The 25,658-nt window shown below is 36.5% G+C and overlaps 1 protein-coding gene across 1 annotated transcript in view; it reads left to right on the top strand.

Annotated features, from left to right (window-relative positions):
- The window catches only part of alphaSnap (Alpha-soluble NSF attachment protein), an 86,473-nt gene extending 61,211 nt beyond the window's left edge, over positions 1-25,262 (top strand). Inside the window, exons 5-6 of the mRNA XM_067098575.1 lie at positions 8,200-8,373; positions 21,121-25,262. Coding sequence (XP_066954676.1) covers positions 8,200-8,373; positions 21,121-21,267 — 321 coding nt within the window. The 3' untranslated portion in view covers positions 21,268-25,262. The remainder of the gene's footprint in view (positions 1-8,199; positions 8,374-21,120) is intronic.
- The last annotated feature ends 396 nt before the right edge of the window (positions 25,263-25,658 follow it).

Raw genomic sequence — 25,658 nt, 5'->3', positions numbered from 1 at the left:
AAGAATATACCATATCTCCTAAAATAATAGTAAAACCTATGGATACAGATATCCAAAATACCGAAGAAGTGGAAGACAACCGTACCATAGACAACAATGAGTATGTCAAAGGAGAAGAGATTACTCCACCACCAATAACTGGTACAACAAGAACAAATAAAGAAAGAAATATACATGACACCACTTGTGGATGTAATGATTGTTTCATTGCATTGTGCAATAATAACAAAAATATAACAAAAGATGGTTCAACAAACATTATAAGAAATTTTATGAAATATAGAAAAAAAAGAAACCACAGATTTTAGTACCCATGAAAAAGGTTGCATGTGAGCACTTAGTATATTATAAAGAAAAAACAAAAATGAATGTCATGAGTAAATTATTAGAAGAAATCGAGTTGATAATACAAAAAAAGAGTAAAAAAAACAGCTATAATAAAATATTTTCACAAGTAGCTATCTGTATACAATGGGCAGTAAATGGTCTGCCAGACCAGATTACACCTAGGAGAAATACAACGATTTACTAAAGAATGCGAACCAATGATAAAATACGATTACTAAAAGAATACAAACCAATGATATTATGTTTACAACATGTCAACAAAACAATATCAACAATAGGTAAATATACCTTAGCATCTTCATCTAGGGAGGGAGAAGGAAATTTAGGTGCTTTTATATATATGTACATAACAAAGTATGTTATGACAAAGTACCTGTAAACTTTACTGATCTGCAAATATAGAGTAATAGAATATGAATAAAAAACGATAATCATGTAATTTATAATTTATACAACCAAGCTAATAAAAATGATGACTTTGACAAACTTAATAATTACTTAATAATGTCAAGGAACCTACATTAATATAGGTGATTTTAATGCCCACAATTTGATGTGGGACTGTAGTTGTACAGACTCAAATAGAGCAGGAAGTAAAATAGAAGAATTCATAGATTCATATGACATGTACTTTGTATAAACAAATACTTGAAATCAGCACATATTTTCTAAAACACATGGAACATTTTCTCAATTGACTTCACTCTCTGTACAACAAACATAGTTGACAGATTGGATTGGAATACAGTTGACGACTAGCATACAAGTGATCATTCCCCAATATTAATTTCATTATTACAAAATAATCCCACCAAGCATGTCCCTCAATATAACATTTATAAAGCAGATTGGGAACAATATGAATTCCACACTAGGAATATCCCACCATTTGAATATTTACAAGACCATAATGAAAGTAATAAATTTCTTGTTGATTTCATTAAAAATGCTGCTCATAAAGCAATACCAAAATGAAAATCTCATCCAACAAAACACAAAGTCCCATGGTGGTCTGAAAAACTAGCAGAATTAATAAAAATAAAACACCAGATTGGAAGATGATTAGATAATTTGAATAGAAAGTTCACTAAAATAAACAAAGCATTACCGATATTAGAAGGAACTTTAAAAAAAATTATATTATTAGAAACTGATACATTAAAACATCTCTATAACAAAATATCTGCAAAATTTAAAAGCGAAGTAATTCAAGGAAGAATCATTTCATGGAGGAAATATGTATCAGATCTCTCTAATAATACTCCCATGCAAAAAATATGGGAAAAATTCAGGAAAATAAATGGTACCCTTGTTAAACCACCTAGACATGCCATAATAAAAGATGGGAAAAGAATACTTGATCCTAAAGAAATAAGTAATGTAATAGGAAATTTAGCAAAAGTAAGTAGTGACAGAAATTAGGATGAGCATTTCTACACAAAGAAAAATAGTATAGAAGTAATAACAATAAATTTTGCAACAATAGAAGATATATATTAAAATAGAAAAGGAATTTAATATGGAAGAGTTAGAATTTGCTCTGTTGAACAGCAATAAATCTTCCCTGGAGGTGACAGTATTTGTTTTGAAATGATCTGCCATTTAGCATCTTTGGCAAAGAACATACCTATTAGAGTTTATAACCACTTATGGCTTCGAAATTTATTTCTAATGGAATGACGTAAAGCTATAATTATTCTATCCCAAACCTGGAAAAGATCAGTAATGTAAATTGTTACAGACCAATTTCTTTAACTAGCTGCTTATGCAAATTACTAGAAAAAATGGTAAATGGTCGATCAACATGGCACATTTGAGAAAATAAAATTTTGACTCCCACTCAGTTTGGGTCACTGTAACAGATCTACACTGGATTCTCTGTCTAACTTGGAAGACCACATGCGAAGAGGATTTGAAGGTAAACAAATTACTGTAGCAGTCTTTTTCAACATTGAAAAGGCATATGATACTACAAGGAGATATGCAGTGTTAAAAACATTACATAAAAACAGCATCTATGGACATTTACCCGACAAATCGCACTTTTCAAGTGAGAATTGATGTTGTATTGTCAAGTACATTTCCATATGAAAATGGTGTTCCAGAAGGAAGCGTCCTTAGTGGTACACTGTTTACTTTACCAATAAATATCAATAGTAATCTACCTAGTGGAATTAAAAGTAACTTGTATATGGATGATTTTGCCATATATTATTCAGCATCTCGCGTAAAACATGCAGAGTGAATCATTAATAAAACTATAATAAAATTACAGGCAGTCCCTGGTTAACGGTGATCCGGTTTTACGGCGCTTGTCTAGCAACGAAAATTGGCGCTGATAACTGAAAATCGGCGCTTTTCGGCGTCGATAAGCCCTGAAAATCGCAAAAAAAGCCCCGAAATCGCTGATTTTCAGTTAGTGGCGATTTTCACTTACCATCCCACCCTCAGAACGGAACCCCCGCCGATAACCAGGGACTGCCTGTAGATGAATGGGCCTCATCTGTAGGCTTCAAATTTTCCATACAAAAGACTCAAGCAATGTTTATAGAAATAAAAAATGAAAAAAAAGGTGAAGAATAGATATAAAAATCAGAAATCATTCCATACCAATTGGCCAAACAACAAAATTTTTGGGGTTAGTATTTGATACTCACTTGAACTGGAAAGCCCACATAACATACATGAAATCAAAATGTAAAGGAGCATTAAACCTAACTAAAAAACTATCGAACACTACTTGGGGAGCCGATATACATACCCTTACTGTACTGCATAAAGCATCAGTGCTCTCTATCACTGATTATGGAAGTGAAATATATAGCTCGGCATCAGACGCAACGTTAAAAACTTTAGACCCAGATCATAATGAAGGCCTTAGAATATGTTCCGGAGCTTTTTGATCATCACCATCATCTTTACAAGTTGAATGTGGTGAACTAACTCTCTCCATAGAGAGCTAGTAACAATGAAGAGTGCTCTGAGAATTCAGACAAATGATTCTCCAACCAAAAAATTATTTAGATTAAGATGTGTTTATAAACAATCATCCACCTCCTTTCCCAATTAGAAGATTGTTTGGGTCGCTAAATATAAATGTACAATTACCTTTAATAGTAAAATTACCTCCTTCCATATATGGAAATACAGTATATGGAAATATATGGAAATATGAGAATTTGTACACACTTAAAATATTTATCTAAAAGTTATTCATATACCCCAGAACACCATAGACAACACAGTAGAACATATAATCCGAAAAGGTTCACATTACGCAATATACATCAATGGATCTAAGTCACAATACGGAGTGGGATATGCTGCGGTATCCCAAAACAAAACATATCAGTTCTCTCTAGCAGATAATGCTTCAGTATTTACAGCTGAGTTATGTGCAATAGCATCAGTCATAAAAATAATTAGAGAGGCCTCATGTAATAATTTTGTGTTTTATAGCAACTCCAGAAGCACTATAGAAGCCATCCAAAGCTATTATAAAAAAAATAATTTTGTACAACAAATTAAGTTTTCACTCCATAAATTGTATAATAATGGAAAAAATGTTGAAATATGTTGGATCCCTGCCCATGTAGGGATTAAAGGAAATGAAGAGGCTGATAGAACAGCTAAAGAAGCAGTCCACATGACGAGCAAATGTAGACATCCCCTTTAGTGACTAGATTAGATATATAAAAACAATCATTGTAAGTGAATGGCAGAATATATAGAAGGAAGAACCCGAAAATAATGAGATAAAATCCAGTGTCGGAAAATGGAGTTCGTCATATCAGAAAGAGAGACACACACAAGTAATGCTGACCCGTCTTCGAATAGGCCATACTCGTTTGACACATGGACACTTGATGAACAGTCCATGTGGCCCTCCTCCCAAGTGCCCAGATTGCAAAGTGTTACAACTGTGAAACATTTATTGTGTGAATGTCCAAAATATAACCTGCAGCGATTATCAAATTTTTGGAATTAGATCAATACAAGAAATTTTGTCGGAATCTTCAACATTTTCAGTAATACCCATTTTAATGTTCATGAGGAGCTGTGATTTAATTGATAAAATATAAAAAGTAAATAATAAAAATACGAAAACCTAATGAATTTTAGAACAACTAAATTTGAAAATTTTACTTAATTTATTTTGAATTTTTATATACCTTTTTGGTGAGTATATATGGAAATGTGAGTATAAATGTATTTATTGTGTGTGCGTGTGTACCAGTATGAGAGCTTATGCCTTTGTGCAACTTATAATTTCATATTCATTCATCACCATACCGAGTGGACTATGTGGTCCCAGTGCTAGGCTTCTTAGCCTAGACCTGTCATTTCATCCAAATCCTTCGGGCCAGCCCTGTGAGAGCTGATAGTCAGCTCAGTGGTCTGGTTAAACTTTTTTTTTTTAATAATAATGAAGTGATGGTCCTGGTCAATTCGGCTGTAAATCATTTAGGCCGTAACACAAGTTATGTTTATGGTATTTACAGTTATTATTTTATATTTTAGGTACATCCCCAAGGGGCTGGTACTAAACACGGTACCCATTTTACAAGTAAACGTGCTTACGGCATTAAATGACTTACGGCCAAAACGACCCGAACTCCGCAGTGAAGTGAAGGGTGTGTTCTGGTGCCGACAGATTTTGACCCCTCCCCCTTCCTCAAAGGGTTAATATACAAGGATGGTTCTAAATTTTCATCATGGATGGGACTTGTAGTAGTATCACCCAGCAAATACCAATTTTTCTTGCGTAGCAATGCTTCTGTTTTTATAGCAGAATTTTTGCAATATGATAAGCCATGAAAATGAGTAAAGATATGCCATAAAAAAAATTTGTAATTCCAACAACTCGAGAAGTGGTCTAGAAGCCCTCCAAAATAATAGTAAAGAACACCCTTGCAAAATAAAATTTTCATTTCACAAGTTATATGAAGATGGCAAAAAATATAGAAATATGTTTGGATTCATGTTAACAAAGGCAAGGAAACCTACCTAGCAGGAAAAGCTGATATTACTGTGATAAGAACACATTTAGATACTCATATTAGTGGTTATTCGACATCTCTAAAATCCATTACAGTACTGTATAATCAATGAATGCCATAATATATGGAATTTTGAACCTGGTTGTAACAAAATTCAAACAGATCAAGCTCAGTGTTGGAATAAAGAATTCATCATATCAAAAGAAACAATACATTCAAGTAATTTTGACGTGTCGTAGAGTTGGTCATTCTTGTTTGACCCTGGATATTTGATGAATAGCCCATATGATCTTATATGTACAGAATGTAAAATAACACTTAAGAGTTGATCATTTTTTGTGTGAATGTCCAAAATATAATTGACAAACTAAAGTTAAGTTTTGTAAACTAAATCAAAGAAATTTTGCCAAAAACTATAATTTTCAGTTAACTGGGTTAATTGAAAGTGACAGATTTTTACAAGATCTTTTTTATTGATTTGTTCCCAAAACGTGATATTAGTTGTCAATTGTGTTATGGACATTCACAACAAAAAATTATAAACTGTTACTTTATATTTTGAACATACAGGGATTGGATCATGTGGGCTATTCATCAAGTTTCCATGGGTCAAACAAGAATGACCAATTCTAAGACAAGTCAAAATTACTTGAGTGTACTGTTTCTTTTGATATGATGAGTTCCTTATTTCAAAATTAAGCTTGAGCTGTTTGAATTTTGTTACTACCATTTTCAGTTAACCTGGTTACAGATTAAAATTTTTTGACAACTGTAATTTAGAAAATAAATTGAGGTTTATTTTTAATAAACACAAATCCTTCAGGCCAACCCTGTGACAATAATTAGATGAGCTCAGTTGTATGGTTAACCCTAAACGCCAAGCCTTTATTTACAAAAGTGTCTGCCGTATGCCGGCGGCGTTCGGGAGTTAGCGCCGAAGCGGAAAAAAGGTTTTTTCAAAAAATCACAGCACGCTTAGTTTTTAAGATTAAGAGTTCATTTTTGGCTCCTTTTTTTCTCATTGCCTGAAGTTTAGTATGCAACCACCAGAAATGATAAAAAATATCATTATCATATATAAATATTGAAATATATGAAAGCGCAAAAAAAAATTTCATATATAATTGTATACAAATCGCGCTGTGAGCAAAACGGTTAAAGCTAATGAGTTATTTTTTTTTACGTTGTATTGTACACTAAATTGCGATGATTTTGGTATATAACAAATTGTAAAATGATCAAAGCAACACAGAGAAAATATTATCACAAAATGATGCATGAATTCATAACGTGCGGACGTAAAAAAGTTTTTTTCAAAAATTCACCATAAATCCAAATATTGTGCTAGAGACTTCCAATTTGTTGCAAAATGAAGGTAAATGATTGAATATTACTAGGATGTAAGAGTTTTAGCTTACAATTGCATTTTTCAACCATTTCGGTCGAGTCAAAGTTGACCGAAGGTTGAAATTTTGGCACTTATTGTGATTTATATGAAAATATTTCAAAACTGATAAAAGCTACAACCATGGGTTGTTTTTTGTTGTATTGTACATGAAATTGCGCACATTTTAATATATAAAACATTATGTAACGGCTAATATAAAATTGTGCAAAAATTATGACAAAGTGACGAAAGAATTTCTGAGATTTTCGGCCGAGTTACCGGGCGGATGTAAGGAAAAAGTTTTTTCAAAAATTCACCATAAATCGAAATATTGTGCTAGAGACTCCCAGTTTGTTGCAAAATGAAGGTAAATGATTGAATATTACTAGATTGTAAGAGTTTTAGCTTACAATTGCGTTTACCATTTCAGTCGAGTCAAAGTTGACCGAAGGTTGAAATTTTGGCACTTATCGTGATTTATATGAAAATATTTCAGCAGAACTTATAAAAGCTACAACCATGGGTTGTTTGTTGTTGTATTCTACATGAAATTGCGCACATTTTCATATATAAAACCTTATGTAACGGCTAATATAAAATGGTGCAAAAATTACGACAAAGTGATGAAAGAATTTCTGAGATTTTCGGCAGTTACCGCACGGATGTAAGGAAAAAGTTTTTTTTTCAAAAATTCACCATAAATTGAAATATTGTGCTAGAGACTTCCAGTTTGTTGCAAATTGAAGGTAAATGATTGAATATTACTAGAATGTAAGAGTTTTAGCTTACAATTGTGTTTTTCGACCATTTCGGTCGAGTCAAAGTTGACCGAAGGTTGAAATTTTGGCACATCGTGATTTATATGAAAATATTTCAAAACTTATAAAAGCTATGGGTTGTTTTTTGTTGTATTCTACATGAAATTGCGCACATTTTCATATATAAAACTTTATATAACGGCTAATATAAAACGGTGCAAAAATTACGACAAATTGACAAAAGAATTTCTGAGATGCATCGCTGATGCTTTGTAGTGTGAGAAGAAAGAATTTCGCGCATGCACAGCTGGGTAACGCTTGTAAACAAAACAACAGCGTGATCCGTGAACTTCGAGCATCCCTCAAGGCACGTGATTTAAAATCTTTTGCAAACTAGGCCTATAACTATTTTTCCGCGAATATTTAAAAAAACTTTTTGTAGTCGACGTACTGTACGTCCACTTGGCACCCGACAGACAATTTTAGTCGACGTACAATACGTCCAGTCGGTGTTTAAGGGTTAATCTACTTATTAATAATTCAGTAAAGTTAGAATGTTTTAAACTGCAGTTTATTAGGAACATTATCACATTTCACAGATTTAAAGGAATGATGTTAGTAATAACATTTCCAGGTTTTTTACATTGGCCATAGACATGATTTGAAACAGTGTTATGCTAATCTATCACATTTAATGTAATTTCAGGTTGCAACCAGCTCACTGGAGAGTTCTTTACTTAAATATAGTGCAAAGGAATATATGTTTCGTGCTGCATTGTGCCATCTCTGTGTAGATTTGACCAATTCTAGAATTGCTGTTGAGAAGTATGAAGAAATGTACCCAGCTTTCCAAGATTCTCGAGAATGTAAACTCTTGAAGGTAAGGCAGTTCACTAGGTATTTGGTAACAGAAGATAAGAGATATAGTGGATAGTTGTTTTTATTCTGATAACTGGATTGAAGTACACCTTACCATAAGTAACAAAGGTAAGTATAAAGTTCTTAAGGGTTATTCCTATGTTTGTGTGACCCAGCTTTGAGTATGCCTCAGCTCAAGTGTCAGGTTTCCAAGTAATGCCAGCAACTCTTCATGTCTTTGTTGGGTAAAGATCTCCATCATCTGGGCTCTTTGTTTTTTGAAGCTGCAATGTTCACATCAGCAAGCTTGTGAAGCGTGGGAGAGGTGGAATTGTGACTGCTGGCTTCACATTGTACAGAAAAGGTTGTAAACATCACTCAGAAAGCCTTGCAAGAAGCATAATCCTCTCCAGCATGCAACATTCTCCAGTTTTGCACTCAACACCCCATTTTTTTAAGGAACAGACTTTATCAGGCAGTAAATATGCCTCCACTAGTTGCAGTAGCATGAGTTGCACCACTGGCAAAATGAAACTACAAGACACAACCTTGTCAACCGCTAGACCTTTGTGCCGTGACTCATTGCCACCCAGATGGTCATTAGATAGGCCTAATAGGCCAATGCTACTCATACTGGTGGTGAGGATATTTCCCCTTCTACGTCACGTAGAGGGTCAGCCATTCATGCTGCCGCCAATCCTGTTGGCACCACCACTAATTGCTGCCCACTCTTTGACACTGATGCCACTCGTACTCTTCTGGACCACTTGCATGCCCCCTCCTCCTGTGGGAGCTCTAGCTGTTGTTGAAGTGACAGACCCTGGCCCTTTGGACCCCATACAGCAGCACCATAAGGAGTTAGTGATGTTAGCGCACCTCACTTCGTACACGTTAGGCATTACTAAAAGATGTTTGAAGCTTTTTGTTGGTGCCTAGCTGCACCCACTTTTGAGCCTTTTACTTTACCTCCATTCCCACTTCCTTTCCTCAAATCTCCCTATTACTTCTTAGTGCAGCTATGAGGCTTTCTCCCTATTCCACTTTAGAGCCTTGCACTTTATCTCCCCTATTTTCTGAATATAATGCAAAATGGTGCACAGTTGTCCCTCAGACTTTGTGGGCGTAGGCCCCCAGTGTCGAGTCCTAATACAGTTAGCTGAACACCATTAACAGTTGATTATTTAGCAAATTGCATACAATACAGTAGTATCATACACTTTTTTTTAGTATACAATACAGTGGCAAGAATGTTGGGTCAAAGAGAGATATATAGTTTTTTTTTTTTTATACTGTATAATATAAGTCATTAAATTTATAAAACACAATGCCAATGAAAAAAAGGCTAAATCCTTAAAAATACCACACACTTTATGCATATATTATCCACTTTCAGTAATTCTTTTATACAGTGACTTGGTAGTGTTTAACGATGATGATGGAAGTGATAGGGAAGATGTCCTTCCCTTAGTTCTTAGTTCTTCACGCAAAGACACATGCACACAACAGACAAATGTTCATATACTATATGTTCATCATCATTAATTTGCTTAATGAGGTAGGCCAACTGGATCTTCATCCTTATTGTCTGTGCATTCAGGAGGAGGAGAAGAATATGCTAGTCTGGAACCTCTTGGATTGCAGGTGTGAAAGAGGTGGAGGGGTTGGAAATAGAGCCAGAATTATGGGGTTTACCTTTGAAAAATACATTGTGATATCTGTTTGAATTGTTTGCCTTGACACTTCTTTAGAAGTAAAGGGTACATTTGTTTCTACTGCCATCTTTTTCACTTTCAAGGCATGTATCATCAGTGTCCATAAGAAGAGTGTTTGTGTGAAAGGTTATGCTGCAATTGATGTAGTCTGGTGAGGCAAAAGAATTATGTCAAACCTTGCCATTAGTGTTGGGTCTCATCTTGACAACTGATTACTCATAAGGCACTGAGCACAAGTGTATATCTAGGAAGTTCCCCAAGGATGGCCAGTATTTGTAATAGAACCACTTTCATCCCCTGTAGCACCCCTTGGTGGATTGGAGACTGTTAATAGAAGAAATTTGTTTTATTGCATACTGGGCAAAATAACTAAATTTGGTGACAAACAGGTGATGACAGTGGGCTTGAGTTTGGATATATCCCTCCTTCAAAAAGTGAAATTCCAGTATAACTACTGTGGCACCCATACCAACAAAACTTCAACGAAAGAGAGGAAAGAAACTTTAGATCTGACCTAGCGTTCATTTTGACCTTGTATTGGAATAAATAACTAGTCAAGATTCCTTTTTTTGAGAAAATTTATCAAGTCCACATCAAACATGGAAAGAGTGCTTCCGACCCCAAATAACAAATGATTCGTTGATAGAAACTACCATTAAAACTCAGACATTTGTTTTTGAGACTATCAAATCATTACAAGGACTCGGAGTAATGGTCGGTAGTCACAGTATGCTTAATCATATCCAAGGGAGAGTAATTTTGCTTTACTGTGAAGAGAAAGAAGAAAAGGCCAAACCTTAAGCTATAATAGAATCCATGACTAGAAATGTAAGTTTTCTGTGTAAAAACAAGCCACAATACAGCTTTAAAAATGGCTAAAATGGAATTTGCTGGACAAAAAAAAATAAAAATAAATCCTTGAACAGAGTAGAGAAATATGCTCATGCATACTTAATCCACTGCAGTGTCAGTTATGCTCCAAATTTTGTATATGCATCTGTGAAATAATGTTGTGAAGAGGTATGTGCAGTTAGGTATGGCAGTTTGTGGATTTGAAGAACGTACCACAAACTGGATCTGCACTTCCCCTAATTGCTTCAACTGTGTACTTCAACACCATTTGACATTGTCTCTTAAGAAAGAATAAAAAAAGCACAGTAGTTAAAAAATTATAGAAACACTTTCAATAAACAACCATAATAATTTACAAGTGCAAGATAATGTAAAAGAAAATAAAAAAGACTAGTAGAAAATGCATTTCCCTAAACAAGAAGCAGAAAAATATAAACAATAATAAAAGGATTTTGACAAAGGAAAAATCTATTTCTGGATTGGGGTCCCGTGTCAGCCGGTGAAATAATCCATTCAGCACTTATTTCTAGGTAATTCCGTTGCTAGATACCAGAGAAAAGCTAAATGTAAAGCTGGGGTTACTACCCCCCAGAGCGACTCAAGAAATGGAGTCGTATATGGTAAGGTGAGATTGTCACAATCACGGGACCCTGCCCTATAAAGATTCCCAATGTCAAAAGTCCCAACGAGAGAGGTGCGATGGCCCATGCACCACTCTGGACTGTACCTGAGCAACACTAATCGCATTCCATGTTAGCACCCACCCCACTAGAATGATGTTTACCATGGGAGGAGAGAATGAAAAACAGTGGAGGGTCACCGGGTGACACGGGCCCCTCCCCAGAAATAGATTTTTCCTTCGTCAAAATCCTTTTTCTGGATCGGGGTCCCGTGTCAGCCGGTGAAATAATAACAGAGAAATAAATATCATTCTTATGCTATTAAAGACTTTAAAAATAATAACAGAGAAATAAATATCATTCTTATGCTATTAAAGACTTTAAATAGAGATGTTGAAAACTAGGGAGAATTCCACCTGAACATTAGAAAGAGAATTCCACCCTGAACATTAGTAAGGTCCTCTAAATTCATGTAATGAAAATAATGTAAGTGGCCACCGTCTAAGATCATGAGCTTTAGAATTGAACCTGAATAGGCTTTTTGTATTAAGAAAATACTTTCTGCCTAATAGCAGACACAATGACAGTACCCCCTTTTAAATAAAGAGGACCTGACAAAATTTGTGAGGTCCTGTCTAAAAAGCCTGTAAGGAGAAAACTGGGCACAGAGACAGACCTTGTGAAAGTACTTTCCAAGGTGACCACGAAAATGAGGACCCTCAACTGTAGATAGAAAGTTAGGGTGAGAATGTCGCAACACTACCCCTGATGAGGGGAAACCAAAATGATTGGTTCCGCTAGACAGGGCAGAGAGTACATGAAAACTAGCACTAAGCTAAGCTGATTAAAAATTTGGGTCTTCCCCAACAAGGAAAGGTAAGAACAAGATGATTGTTGGTTACGAAGCTAACTCCGATACATTACTCAAAGACCAGGAAACCAATGTGGACGGAGTACTGGTCTCCAGACAAACACAGACCTTAGGGATGAAAGTTAAGGGCCTGTGAGTCTGGTTCCAACAAAAACACTTTCCCGGGTCCAATCACGGCGCATCATTTGCTGTAGCTTCAAAAACTATGTGAAGAGTGCTAGTTACTTAACTGCAGAGCCATACTGCAGTAGAGTAGGATCCTTGACTGATTTTAGGAAAACAGTAATAACAGGACCAATATCAGTTTCCTCCCAAACTGTAAAATTCACAAAAAGACCACAAAGCCAGGGCACCAGAACTTTGAGGAGGCTGACGCAGGCTGAGTTTATACCAGTCATGGCAGCTTGATAGTTTGTGGCTGATTGGGTTGCAAACAGACCTACTTGAGGTCCAGGAAAAGATCTGGGACTACCTGAATGGCCGCCGTCTAAGGACTATTCCGACACCAGGGGAGGCCCTGGATAGGGAAAAGGTAGTGACCTTTTTGGACCCCTACGATAAGGGTGGCAGACAGAGGCACTTGTGCCTGTTGGTTATGGAGAAGAATGAACCATAACCTGAATGATAACTTCGGTTTGAACCCACTTGTTTCATGGCGCACTATTGCTGTTTGTTCAGAACCAGCCTAAAATGTATCCTCTTGGGAGGAAGAAGATCCGCAAGGACAGGAAGACTGCCACAGCCCTCCAAAGCGTTGATATGGAACTGCCGGGTCGTGACCGACTAAGTTCCATGTACTTCATGGGGCCAAAAATATCCACCCCACCCGCCCAGAGAGGTGACAGTGTGGAATACTTAGGCTGGAGGGGAAAAGAGAACTGGCCGATAAGCACCTGACAGCCGTTCAGGCGGGGAGGCCATTATTCAAACAGGAGGAACCAGGGAGACACATCCTGACTCCGCCATACCCGGATATAGACTCCAGCTTTGACTTCCAGAAGGAGAACCGCCACTGAAGCAAACTGGAGAGAGCCCAAGACCTTTTCTTGGAGCGCGGCGGAGGTATGCTTGTGTTGATGACATGTTAGGTTGCCCTTGCTATCTCTTTCCGCTTCCACTGTATTCACAACTACTGAAGGCTACCCTCCGGATTCAGGTGGGATTCCTTCGTGTGTACTTAAGCCAAAGACTCTAGAAAACCGATTATAATGACCAGTACCTCAGGCAATTCCGGCGCTGGGTGCCCAAATGAGCCAGGCAACTAGATATCGGCTAGCATAACCTTCTAATACAGGAGCTGTTGAACTACGGTATTGTTCAAGCTAGCAAAGATTCTGGGGCTGCATTGAGGAGGGCATGAACTTGAAAGTGCGCCCTGCTCCCGAGTCTGAATCCCAAGAAGGGATAGAACCTTCCTGCAACCAAGATGTGAAAGAGCGTGGAAAGGTCTATAAGGTAGTTAAACCATGGAGCAGTAGGAGCCGAACCCACAAGACTGTAAGCAACCGAGACTTGCCATTGAATGAGGAAAATAAGCGGGACACGCCCGGAAAAATTTTCCAGTGGAAGGGAACTTCTTTGGCAGACTGAAAAAGTCTGACAGGCCATTCACAAAGTCCTCCAGAACCTTGGCGACGGCTGGCCGAACTTGATTGGGGAGGACAAATGGTCAGCTCCACCCGGGCCTTGATAACTATACTCTGGGCCCAGGGACTGAAGTTCAGTGGCCCGAAAAATGGTACAACCTCCCACCCATATGAAAAATACTACTAGGAGGAGGCTTGATTGCCTCCCCTAAGCGTATGCCTTCCCAAATTCTCGAGAGAGGAGCAGGATGCTTCCCTGCTCCTATGATAACCCGAGGTCAGAGCCTCTGGCAGAATGTCTAGTGAGAATTCTTTCCTTGGGTTTTTCGTATGAAGCAAAGAAAACTCAGCGGAGGCATGGGAGAGCAGAGACACCAGGGGGTTACAGGGGCTGTGTTGGCTGAACCCGCTCACATGAGGTGGAGGCTGAAAGTGAGAGGCTGGCGGCTGTCAGGGCAGGAACCTGAAGAGCCTGCACCACCGCCTGAGCAGGGGCGCTTGAACTACATGAACTTCTTGCGGACTTGGGATAGGGCCCGGCAAGATCAGATTATTTCCGCCCGTAAGGTAGACACCACGAGCGGAGGCTCTGATTAACATTAGTAGCCCCGGACGGACCGTAACAACGCCCACCTGGGGAAAGAATAATTCTCCAAGTGAAACTGTTCATAAGACTTTTCGGCTCAGGCGGAACGTGGCTGGCAAAAAATGTGTTTTCAGCTGTCAACGGACTGATGAAATAAAGCGGACCTACAGAAAACCTGGCGAGAGATTTTATCAGGACCCGAAACAACGAACGCCATTATATACCACTGACATTGTTTCTGTTAAAGTCAAAAATTCCAGGGCCTGGCAAAGCTTGCCTTACACCCTGTTTCAGTTTCGAGGAATTGACTCCGGAGCTTAGGGGCTATGCGCTGAATAAATTAGAAGCGAAGTCGGGGTTAGAAGATTCATTGTCAACGTATCTGTGATAACTGTCTCCGGAAATGCATCAGCGGTTTATGTTCGAAACAAGCCTGTTGATAAGAGGGCTACATTCGGCACAAGGGGTAGGAAGCAGGTCTCCCAAAGAGAACGCGGTAAGACCCCAAAGCTGGCGTGAACTTGGAATTCTCCCTGCCACTCCGTTAGAGTTCTCAGCGGAGGCGATGTGCCCAGCCCCTAGGGAAGATGAGGGCTCTCTTAGGGATCTTGCCAGATAGATACCATGCTCCTTCTGACAGTCTGGTAAAACCCGGATAAGGGGATACCAGGCGGAAGGGAAGAAATGCAATTCCACCAACCTCCGTACCCCACCCCGATAGGAGGTGCCTTCATGCTGGAAAGCATAAAGGGTTAGGCGCCAAAGGTTCCCCAGATCGAAGGGAAAAAGAGGTGGAGGTGTCTGGAGCGATAGAATTCGGGCAGGCAGGATTTACAGGTGATTCATTGACAATGAGTCTTGAGATTAAACTCTTTGGGATTTATGCTCCAGGGAAAGGAAGGCACGGACCATGAGGTAGATAGATAGTTTGATAGGTTGTCAATGACTCCCAAATCGAGCTCCTTATAAGGAGACCGTAAAGAGTCTGCAACAAAGGAAGGAGGGGTAACGCCTTGCTTTGCTTGGGCGTGTCCCTTTCAGAAGGCGAGGCCAAACTCGTAGACAACACGGATTAGAGATCGAGGCGTCATGAGGGGCGGGCGGGTCTTCTATAGATCAAACTTCAAAATTCCGCACAACGTTGAACTTCATACAGTCATTAGGGAAAAAAAAAAAACAAATTGAGCACTCTTCAGCCAGAAATAAAGTAAAATATCAACATGTAGAAATTACTGTTAAAACCATAATAAAAAAGAGGCAATGTATTACAGAAGAATGATATTCTGTATACCTGGAGAAAGAATGACCTCATCAGCAGTTATATGAGCCATAGCAAAACTGCACCAAGTACAACCACAGTTGTAAAATTTTGGTCAAAACTGGCTGTAATGTGTTTCTGGGAAACATGCAGCAAGATGAAAAGAATAACAAAGGAAGCTTTAATTAACACAATAAAAAGTTTCACCAAAGGAAATAAGAAATTAAATTCCAAGGAAATGGTTGCATGTGAAATTCATGGGAACATATGTGCATGTTTGATACATTACCAAGAAAGTTGCATATCTGCAGTAGATAAAGCCTGTGAAAAAATTACATTTGTAAATAAAAGTGAAAATGATCAAGATTTATAAGACAAAATGTTAAAAGAAAAGATAAATATTCAAGTTACAATGAACCCCAAAGTAAAACATCTACTTTAGTAAATGAAGACTGTACTACACTCTCATAATAGTGTCTTCACTGACTGCATCATTCAGTGGAATGTTAATGGAGAAGATTGCACAGGTATTTCAATTGGAGATCATATTCAGGAATCAATCTTGAAGAAAATAAGCTAGTAGCTGCATTGTAGATGCATGAGGAAGTAACCTGTGAATATAATTATAAATTACCTGGATTTTCAGATACTGTACTAGCATTAAAGCACCACCTAGAAAACAGTATTGCTTCCACAGTTATTACTGTAATTCATACATTCCAGCAGGTAAGAATTATGACATAGTCTTGGAAATTTACCATGCATATTGAAGGCAAAAGGTGACATTTTTCATCAGCCTGTCCTAACACTAGGAGAAGGTTAACTATGCTGGACAGTAATTTGAACTCCTGTTTATGACCCTTGAATGAAGCGTTTGCATTGTTCTTGGTTAAAAGAGTAAATCAAGAATGGTATCATGAAGGAGCAAAAAAAGTATTTGCAGTCAAAAAGATTCATACCTGGCAGGTTGTAACACATGAGTTACCTGAAGAGTGGTAACTTAAATGTTGTCTACCAATATTATTGGTATTTTCAGTCATCTCAAATGACCTTGTTTTTAAGGAAACAATGTTAGCTGATGAAAATAAAATTGTAGCATGTTAAAAGGGTTTACTGGTAAATCTTGCCATAGTAAGAAAATCATAAACAACAGGGAAATTTTGTAATGTTGCATTTTTATGATAGTATCTTCAGAAATTTACATTTGACTTTTCGTATATGATAAGTGTGCAAAATATTTACAGGTTTTAAGGTCATGTTCCATTCAGGATGTCATGTTCATACCATGTTTTACAAAGTTTAACTGTACAATAAAATGTTATTCCTTACTTCTAATGTCTTCAGTTGTGGTGGTTAGTTTTACCTTTATCTAAGATTAAAAGCAATGCACCAGCTGTAGCCCCATCTGTCTGTAAGCGCTGAGACACAGTTGGCCAAGAATATGAGAAGCTAAGAACTTTTATTCAATTGTATTATGTGTCCAAAAGATATTAGATACACTCCTGAACATTATAAACAGCACATAGTGGAACTTAAAAGAAGTAAAGGTCCAAACTATGCAATTTATATTGATTGCATCAAACCTTTAAAAGGTGTGGGATTTTCTGCCATTTCACTTATTAAAATGAGTAAATTTTTCCTTACAACAGGAAATTTTTTTCATAGTGAACTGCGCGCAGTACATTCAGCACTTTCGATTATTATAAATATGCCACCACAGAAATTTGTTATTTTTCAGTGACTTGAGAAGTGCTGTTGAAACCCTGCAGGACAGTTGTCCAGAATATTCTCATATACAGAAAATTTAGTTCACATTACATGAATTATATAAAGTTGTTATATACAGAAAATTTAGTTCACGTTACATACAAATTATATAAAGTTGTTACAAATGTTGGAGCCATACCCATGTGGACATAAGGTGAAGTGAGGATGCCAATAAAGCAGTCAAAACTTCATTTATGTTGACTAGATCAATTGTAGCCATCCCAGTCAGTGATTATTTATGTAATGAATGGTAAAGTTTAATGAATTATGAACATAACAAATGAAGGCATGCATTGAACCAATAGAATGCCACACTGAAGTCTTTTTATCTTGTTTGAATTGGTCACACCTGGTTGACCCATGGATACTTTATGAATAGCCAATATGGGCAAACCAATGATAGACTTGTTTGCCACCTCCAGGAACCATCGTCTTCCTCTGTATTGCTCGCCAGCCCAAGACCCTTCTTGCATGGGCCACGGATGCCATGCTAAAGACTGGTCAAACCTAGACTTGTACACCCTCCTCCCTTCTGCATGATCAGGGAAGTCGTGAACAAGTTCCAGAGGCACAGCAATATGACCATGACCCCTCATAGCTCCCTTTTGGCCTTGTGAGAGTGGTTTCTTCGTTTGCTGGTAGGCTTACCAAGAATGGTTCCTCGAAAACCGTCTCTTCTCAGATGACAACACTTCAGAAGACACCACTTTGCTCTGACAGGATTCAGACTGTCCGTAAACGGGTCAGAGCAAAGGTTTTTTTCAGGAGGAACTGCAGAAGCAATTGCTCAGTGCAGAAGATCTTGCCTCGTCTATCAGGCTAAGTGGTAAGTCTTTCGACAGTGGTGCCTTAGTTGCAATATCTCATCTTCTACGACCACTGTAACTCAGATTGCAGACTTTCTCCTCTTCCTAAGGAATAGAAGGAACTTGTCTTTTCCAAGCATTGAAGGCTATAGAGCTATGCTTAGCTCAGTCTTTAAATATAGAGGGTTGGATCTCTCTTCAAACCCTAATATCAAGGACCTATTGAAGTCATTTTGAGACGGTGAAACCTAAAAAGGGCAGTTCTTCAGTATCTTGGAATCTGGATGTGGTCCTTAAATGGCTGTCAGGCCCATCATTTTGATCCCCTCAGGACTTCTTCCCTTAGGAATTTGACTTGTAAGACTCTCTTCCTCTTTGTGTTAGCCACAGCTGGATGCATCAGCAAACTTCAAGCCATTGATAAGAAAGTGGGCTTCTCTGAAGGGGATGCAGTTTGTTCTTTCACCCTAAGTTTTTTATTTAGCGAAGAATGAGGTCCCGTCCAAGCCCTGGCCTTGCTCTTTCACGGTCAAGAACTTCTCACTGAAATACTACCTACATAGGACAGAAAAGATTAGGGTACTTCTAATAACCTCTGGCGTTCGGTTAAGAACCCATCTTGCCCTCTGTCAAAGAATGCCTTGTTGTTCTTTCTGAGAGATTTAATTAAAGAAGCACACTCCCAGATCCAGGAGGAATTTTTACCGAACTTTTAAGTAAGATCCCTTGACATTAGAATGGTGTCCACTTCATTGGCGTTCAGAGATAACGTGTCCCTGTCCGCTATTATCCAGTCCACTTACTGGAAGTGCAAGTCAGTTTTTGCTTCTCACTATTTGAAAGATGTAGAAACTGTGTTTAATGATTGCAGCCCCCTGGGGCCTTTATCGGTGGCTGGCATGGTATTAGGTGAAGAATCATAGGAAGCACTTTTTTTTTTTTTCTCCTATCTGTTTGCCTTGAAGTAGGGTTTTCGAGTTTTTGGGGAGCCTGGGGTACGAAGTACCTGGAGTATCCACCAGTCTTAGTGGATAGGGTATTGGTTTTCATCAAGCGTCTTCATTTTAGGTGACAACATTGTCTGGTTTTTTTATCTTGGTACTGCGCCCAGGGCTATACTGCCACGCCACCATAGGTCAAGATGAGCACCAACTAGAGGCAGTACTCGCCTGCAGTAGCTCTCTTGCCTGGTAAGGAAACTACAAGCATTGCGTTCAGTGCTGGCAGATTTTTCTCTTTCAAAGTCATTATGATGCTGTAATGTTTTGGAATAGATTTATGTCCCATGTGTCCCACCTCCGTTCAATGTAGGATTCACCTATGTAATCACGTGGTAAGTTACTTATATAAAAATGACATTGAAAAAAATGACATTGATAAAATACAGTTTTTTATAAACTTACCAAGAAATTACTATATTAGAGCCCTCCCTCTTCCCCTCTCATGGACAAGGGCACAAATGAATTTTCAACTGGCTGCCATGTTGTTCCAATATTCCCCTGTAGAGGGTGGGGCTGTCACCTAGGTATAACAATTAAAAGTCGCTACCGTGAAATTTAAAAAAAAAACTGCAGCGCGAGGTAGAATAATTGACTATGTAATTACTTGACAAGTATATATAAAGTTTTATTTTATCATAAAAATGTCATTTTGGCTCTGTTGTTGGTTTTAACATATTTTAGTTGATGTGTGATGTATGTATATTTTAATTATAAATGGAATATGTACATATTTTATGCATTTATGGCTTAAATTATTTTAGTTGCCTTTACATTTCTAGATTTGGGAGCCATCCATGGGTTTCCACAAAATTGTGTGAAAACAAAACTGATTTTTTCATAGAAGCCCATTACAATCCTTATGTGCAATCCCATCATCCAGATCTGCTAATTTCCTACAGCTTATGGATCAGATGACTAAAGTAACAAGACAAGCTTTGTGAGACACTGGGATTTGCCTCACTCTTGCTCAATACTACTGATTGACTGCTGTTTTTCTCTGTCTCTTACTTGAAAAGGGACTTAAGTGTCTGGGATAAATATGGATTTGTATGAAAAGATTTTAAAAGAGAAAAAATATAGCCTGTGGTTAACTGTGCTAATAATTTTAGTATATCTAATAATGTGTGTGTATCCATCAACTTTTTCTTTGAATAATGATGACAGCCTACAGTAGTAAACCCCAAGTTTAGACACGGTGTTCACTAGTCCAGGTCCAGCCTCTTGTATAGATATTCAAAATGAAGGTACCCTTTGGCAAAGCTATAGGGTTGAGTCTTGATGTCTTGACCCTGCTTTTTATCTGTTATTTTTGTTGGTGTGGGTACAGTGATGAGGGTGCAAAAAACTCCTTTCGTGTAACGTTTTTATTTTTAAAGTAGGTAGCAATACAGAATCCATTAGCTTTCAAGGGCTGGGTAACAATGGGGACAGTAGCCCTCCAAAGCTAAAGAAGTTTGTATTGTTGTTATGTAGTAATATTCTTCGACAATTCTACATGCATATGCAAGAAATCTTCATATGCTAATAATTATAATATTAGTAACAGTGGTAGAGAATGAGGATTAGGAGCTGAATTTGCCCTCTGTATAAATATTATGTAAATAAAATCCCACTTGTATACCATTTAGAGTTTTATTTAATTTTGTAAATAAAGTTAATCTTCCCTTAGAATTTATACAAAAGCTATCATACCTTTTGATTTTGATACAGGCACTAATGAACCATCTGGAGGAACAGAATGTTGATGCCTTCACTGACACAGTCAAAGAGTATGACTCTATCTCTCGTTTGGATCAGTGGTATACAACAATGCTGCTCAGGATCAAGAAATCCATCAATGCTGATGACCTTTGTTGAGTGGCGCTTGAAGAGAGATCTAGAAAGATAAACAGTGTTAAAGGTCAGCATAATCTGGTTAAGCATAGTCATGGCCAGATTGGGAAGATTGTTGATGACAAATGGCTTTGTCATTTGTACTTGATCCTAAAAGTGATCACTAAAATAGGGACATTATTGGTATATTGAAGTTTTAATTATTTTTAAGTTTTTAAAGTGAAATGTGGCATGCTACAGTTCAGTATGATAACTTTTATTTAGCACTATTGTGATACTTAGTGGAGTTTTGAAATGTGAGGACAAGAGCAGGTGGTAGATAAGAATTATTAACGCCCATGTTCAGCTGTAGCCATTAAGTAAAACTGCATGCAAAAGAATTATCATAACCTCTCTTAAGTATCAGGGCACACTATTCACGCTGTGGAAAAGCAGATAATTATTGATACTATCAATGAATCCTAATATATTTCCTAGAAATGATTTTTAGAGCTTTGATAAAGGCAGTAAAGTGTATTTGCCATTTCTAATTTTTTAGATTTTACAGAATTTTGGTTGTGCATAACTGCTGTCTATGAAGAGCTGTATTATGATACATATTACTGTCTGTCAGAGTATTTACTGTGTAGACCACATTTAAAAATGGTTTTGGAATTTGGAATTATTTTTCTTGAGATGACCACATGAATATATATAGCAGTCAATCTTATGTTAAACCGGTATTTTAAATTGAAAGGCCTTGAGTAGCAGATTTAGTGATGAAAAGCAGATCTAAACTCTGATTTATTTGTGAGAGTATGCTCATAAGAATTTTGCATGGAGATATAGAAAAAGTGTATGTTCTTATGAAAGAAAACCTGGTGACTGGAATTATTTGTATTAAGAAGCTAGTTTGTGCTCATGATTATTAACAAGGAATGTGTATCTGATAAATGGAGTTCATGCTCTTACTATAACTAGTAACTTGGAAAATATATACAGTATATAGCATCCAACTTTGTGCATACAGCTAGATATTCACTATATACCTAATGAATTTATTCACTGCGTTTAATTTTTTTAATTGAATTTGTAAAGTGAAATGGAGAGGTGTCAGTAATTTGCAGCTGAATAAGGAAATATTTTATGTACAGCATATAATTTGCAGCTGAATAAGGAAATATTTCTGTACAGCATATAATTTGCAGCTGAATAAGGAAATATTTTATGTACAGCATATTCTTTGCACTTTCATTTTCTAAATTCTGTACATGAATTAATTGGATGATAAGCTCACCTATATAATACATTTACATAGTATATATGTATTGCATTTTCAAAGTTTATTGATAAATAATAGTTTGAAAGAGGTGAAGTAAGTCATCTTTGGGTATATTGTTTGTGGCACCATGCTACCTTCTTGAGACATCGACTTCTTGCAATTAGGGGGAAGGAAGATAAGAAAGATTAATTAGTTGTCTTTTTTTCCTCCTTGAAATAAGTTATTTCTAACTCAGAATTGTAGAGGCAGTTTTAGTGTTCTTGAATTGTTCATAGTAAAATGTTTATATCAATTATTTGTTCTCTGGAAAATATTTGAAACTTGCACATACAGTATATGTTTAATTTTATTCCTGTAGATGGTTGTAATTTATTTTCAGACCAATAATTATATATATATACATATGTACTTTCTAAATTTAGATTTTATTTTCTGAAAATTTTCTAGTATATTAGCCATGGTAAATTTCACCACATTCCTACAAAATTTGCAATCACCAAATTGAAATATATCTTGGAAGTAAGGTTTTATAAGAACTCTCGTGGAAAAGAATAATGTGTTTGATAAATTACCAGTTATTTCTGATGCTGTTAATCAAGATCTACACTTAAGTTTAGACAGCAGAGTACTTTCCTTGTGTGTTAGGCATAGATGAAGTAGGGGTCATTATCTGTTTTTATTCTAATAGGAATTTGTATTAAGGACATTCTTACACTAGCACTTAGAAATTATCTACAGTAATTGTAATTCAGATTGGGAAATATATTTTGTATGGTACAAAAACCTTTCTCTTGGAATAATTTGTGATTGTAGATATAATTGAAGCTTTCAGACTTTGAGGCCCTTCGTCAGTTGAAGTGTAAGCATCATTTTTGTTGAATGTTAACCTGTGCATGCTTGTTATAAGATTTTTTATTAAATTAATATACTATATATTATTTTGCTATTCCTTTTTTATTTCAGTTAATTTTGTATTTTTCACAGAAATACATAGTATTTAGGTGTATTGTGAAATCTTCCGATCTCCTCTTAAGCAATGTATTAAATAGTTTTGCATCATAGATGATAGTCCATTGATCATTGTCACTGTAGTTGGAACTGCACACTAATCTTATTTATTTTGATAGTAGACTAATGAAAGCTGTGTGCTTTAAATGATTTTTTCTGTAATATGTAACAAGATTTGTCACTTTTCAGAAAGAAGATTAAGTTCCTGATCTCTATAATTTCTGTTACAATTTTATACAGTGTATAAAGCTAGAAGAAAGAGATTTGTGTGTAACCTATTCAACTTTTTGCTGAGCCTCTGAAGTTTCAGTAAAACTCTTGAGATTTTTATTTAGTTTGATTTATGTAAAATAAGACTTGGGTTTTTAGTGGTGTAATAAGTTTCTTAAATTACACTACAGGTGTGAAATATTGGTATTTTCATGCCATCTCCAAAAAAGTTTATAAGCCATATGCTGTATACTTCAGCATTTCAAGGCCAAAAGGAAAAGTTCATATCTAATGTGAAATATCTATTCATAGATATATAGTACGTACAGTACATTCATCAGAATCCTTATTTAATACACTAGTTTGGTGTATTGTTGCCTTTAAGTCATAGAATTTCCTAACAGTATTACCATTGTCATATCGTTTCAGATTTGAATATATGGTCTATAAACAGGGATCAAAGGTAGTTGTGCAAAAGTCAATACTGTTAGAAATTGGCACTAAACCCTGCCTTTGCCCAGGAGGGGTAGACCCCACTGTGAAGTTCAGGTGCATACGCATCTGATTTGCTGCTTGTATATATTTGAGTCTCGTTCAATCAGAAAATATTACCAGATCCAGTTTTATAATACAGTATTTCAATCAAGTGGAATAGTTCTACTTTTGTTTGTAATTTTAAAGATAGTTTTGCAAGCAAAAGTACACATTATTTTACATATCAAGATTTGTATCAGAAGAAATTTGCATGCTCTGTAATGAACATAGTTTATTTTCAGATACTAAATATTATGTTCATATGAGCTGTTTTGCCATCGTGGTTTTTATATAGTATAGTGTATTTCTATTTAGAATGAATATTGAATGAAAAACTCCCATTCGTTCAAAGGCATGAATATCACTAAACTTTTTCAACTTTTTACTTTTGGGAAATGTAAATTGTATTTTACATGATCATTAATTTTACTGACTTGAATTGAAGGAAATTGTTATATCAAACACTACTTAGTAGTAGCCTGCATGTTAGCTGCAGATGAATGGTTTTCAGCTATGCAATAACAATACAGCTCTTATGTAATGACATGTAGACTGGGTTGTGGATTTAAGTGCACAAAGTCAAGGTTTGGATCATCAGTTTTAAACAAAAATATATGATCACATCAACTGCTGTATATTTTAACAAGAAATCATTAATAAAAGAAGGTATATGTTACCTTATGGACAAGTTTACATATATCATAAGAGCTCTATTTGGAATATAACTTAATTATTGCATAATCATAATTGTGAGAAACCCATACTTGCAGGTAAATAGAATGGATATCGGGTGGAGCACTGAGAGTTTAAAAAATCCACCTAGGTGACATATAGGTATGTATGAAGCTGTTTTAGTGGGGGCTGTTCTTTATTTTCATGTTTCTTGTTGTAGCAATAATTAATGCTATAATTCCATTGTATTTGTGCTTACGTTTTGTAAATATATCTACCCTGCTCAGCGCTATTATAATCTAAATACGATCCATTCACTCAAACTTCAAATAAACTGTTTTATTTCGTCCAGTTCTTTACACCAGACATATTTCAGGTTGAAGACTAAAATAACATTCTCAGATATACAGTGGTGTTAGCATTATGAAAGTTAATTTTATATTGGTACTATTTCTGTTGGAACTTGGGAGACAGTATCATAATTTTCTAGAAAAACTTGCATCGTAGAAAAAGATATACTGTATAATGAACAGGACAGTCTATCCATAGGATGTCCCTCAACAAGCTGCTGCACATGGCTGGAGAGCCATTAAACATAAAGAAATGGCAAATTTTAAATCAATTTGTATTTTTCATAACTAACAAACCTACTGTCTAAACGTAAGGGAAAATTCTCTGGTGCCTGCTGGAGTCCAGTTAAAAAAAAAAGTACAAGGATTTTGGTGGCAAT

The sequence above is a fragment of the Macrobrachium rosenbergii genome, chromosome 55 (genome assembly GCF_040412425.1).
Source record: "Macrobrachium rosenbergii isolate ZJJX-2024 chromosome 55, ASM4041242v1, whole genome shotgun sequence".
NCBI classification, from domain to species: domain Eukaryota; kingdom Metazoa; phylum Arthropoda; class Malacostraca; order Decapoda; family Palaemonidae; genus Macrobrachium; species Macrobrachium rosenbergii.
The sequence above is the reverse complement of the archived record's forward strand: the minus strand, read 5'-3'. Positions and strand labels throughout refer to the sequence as shown.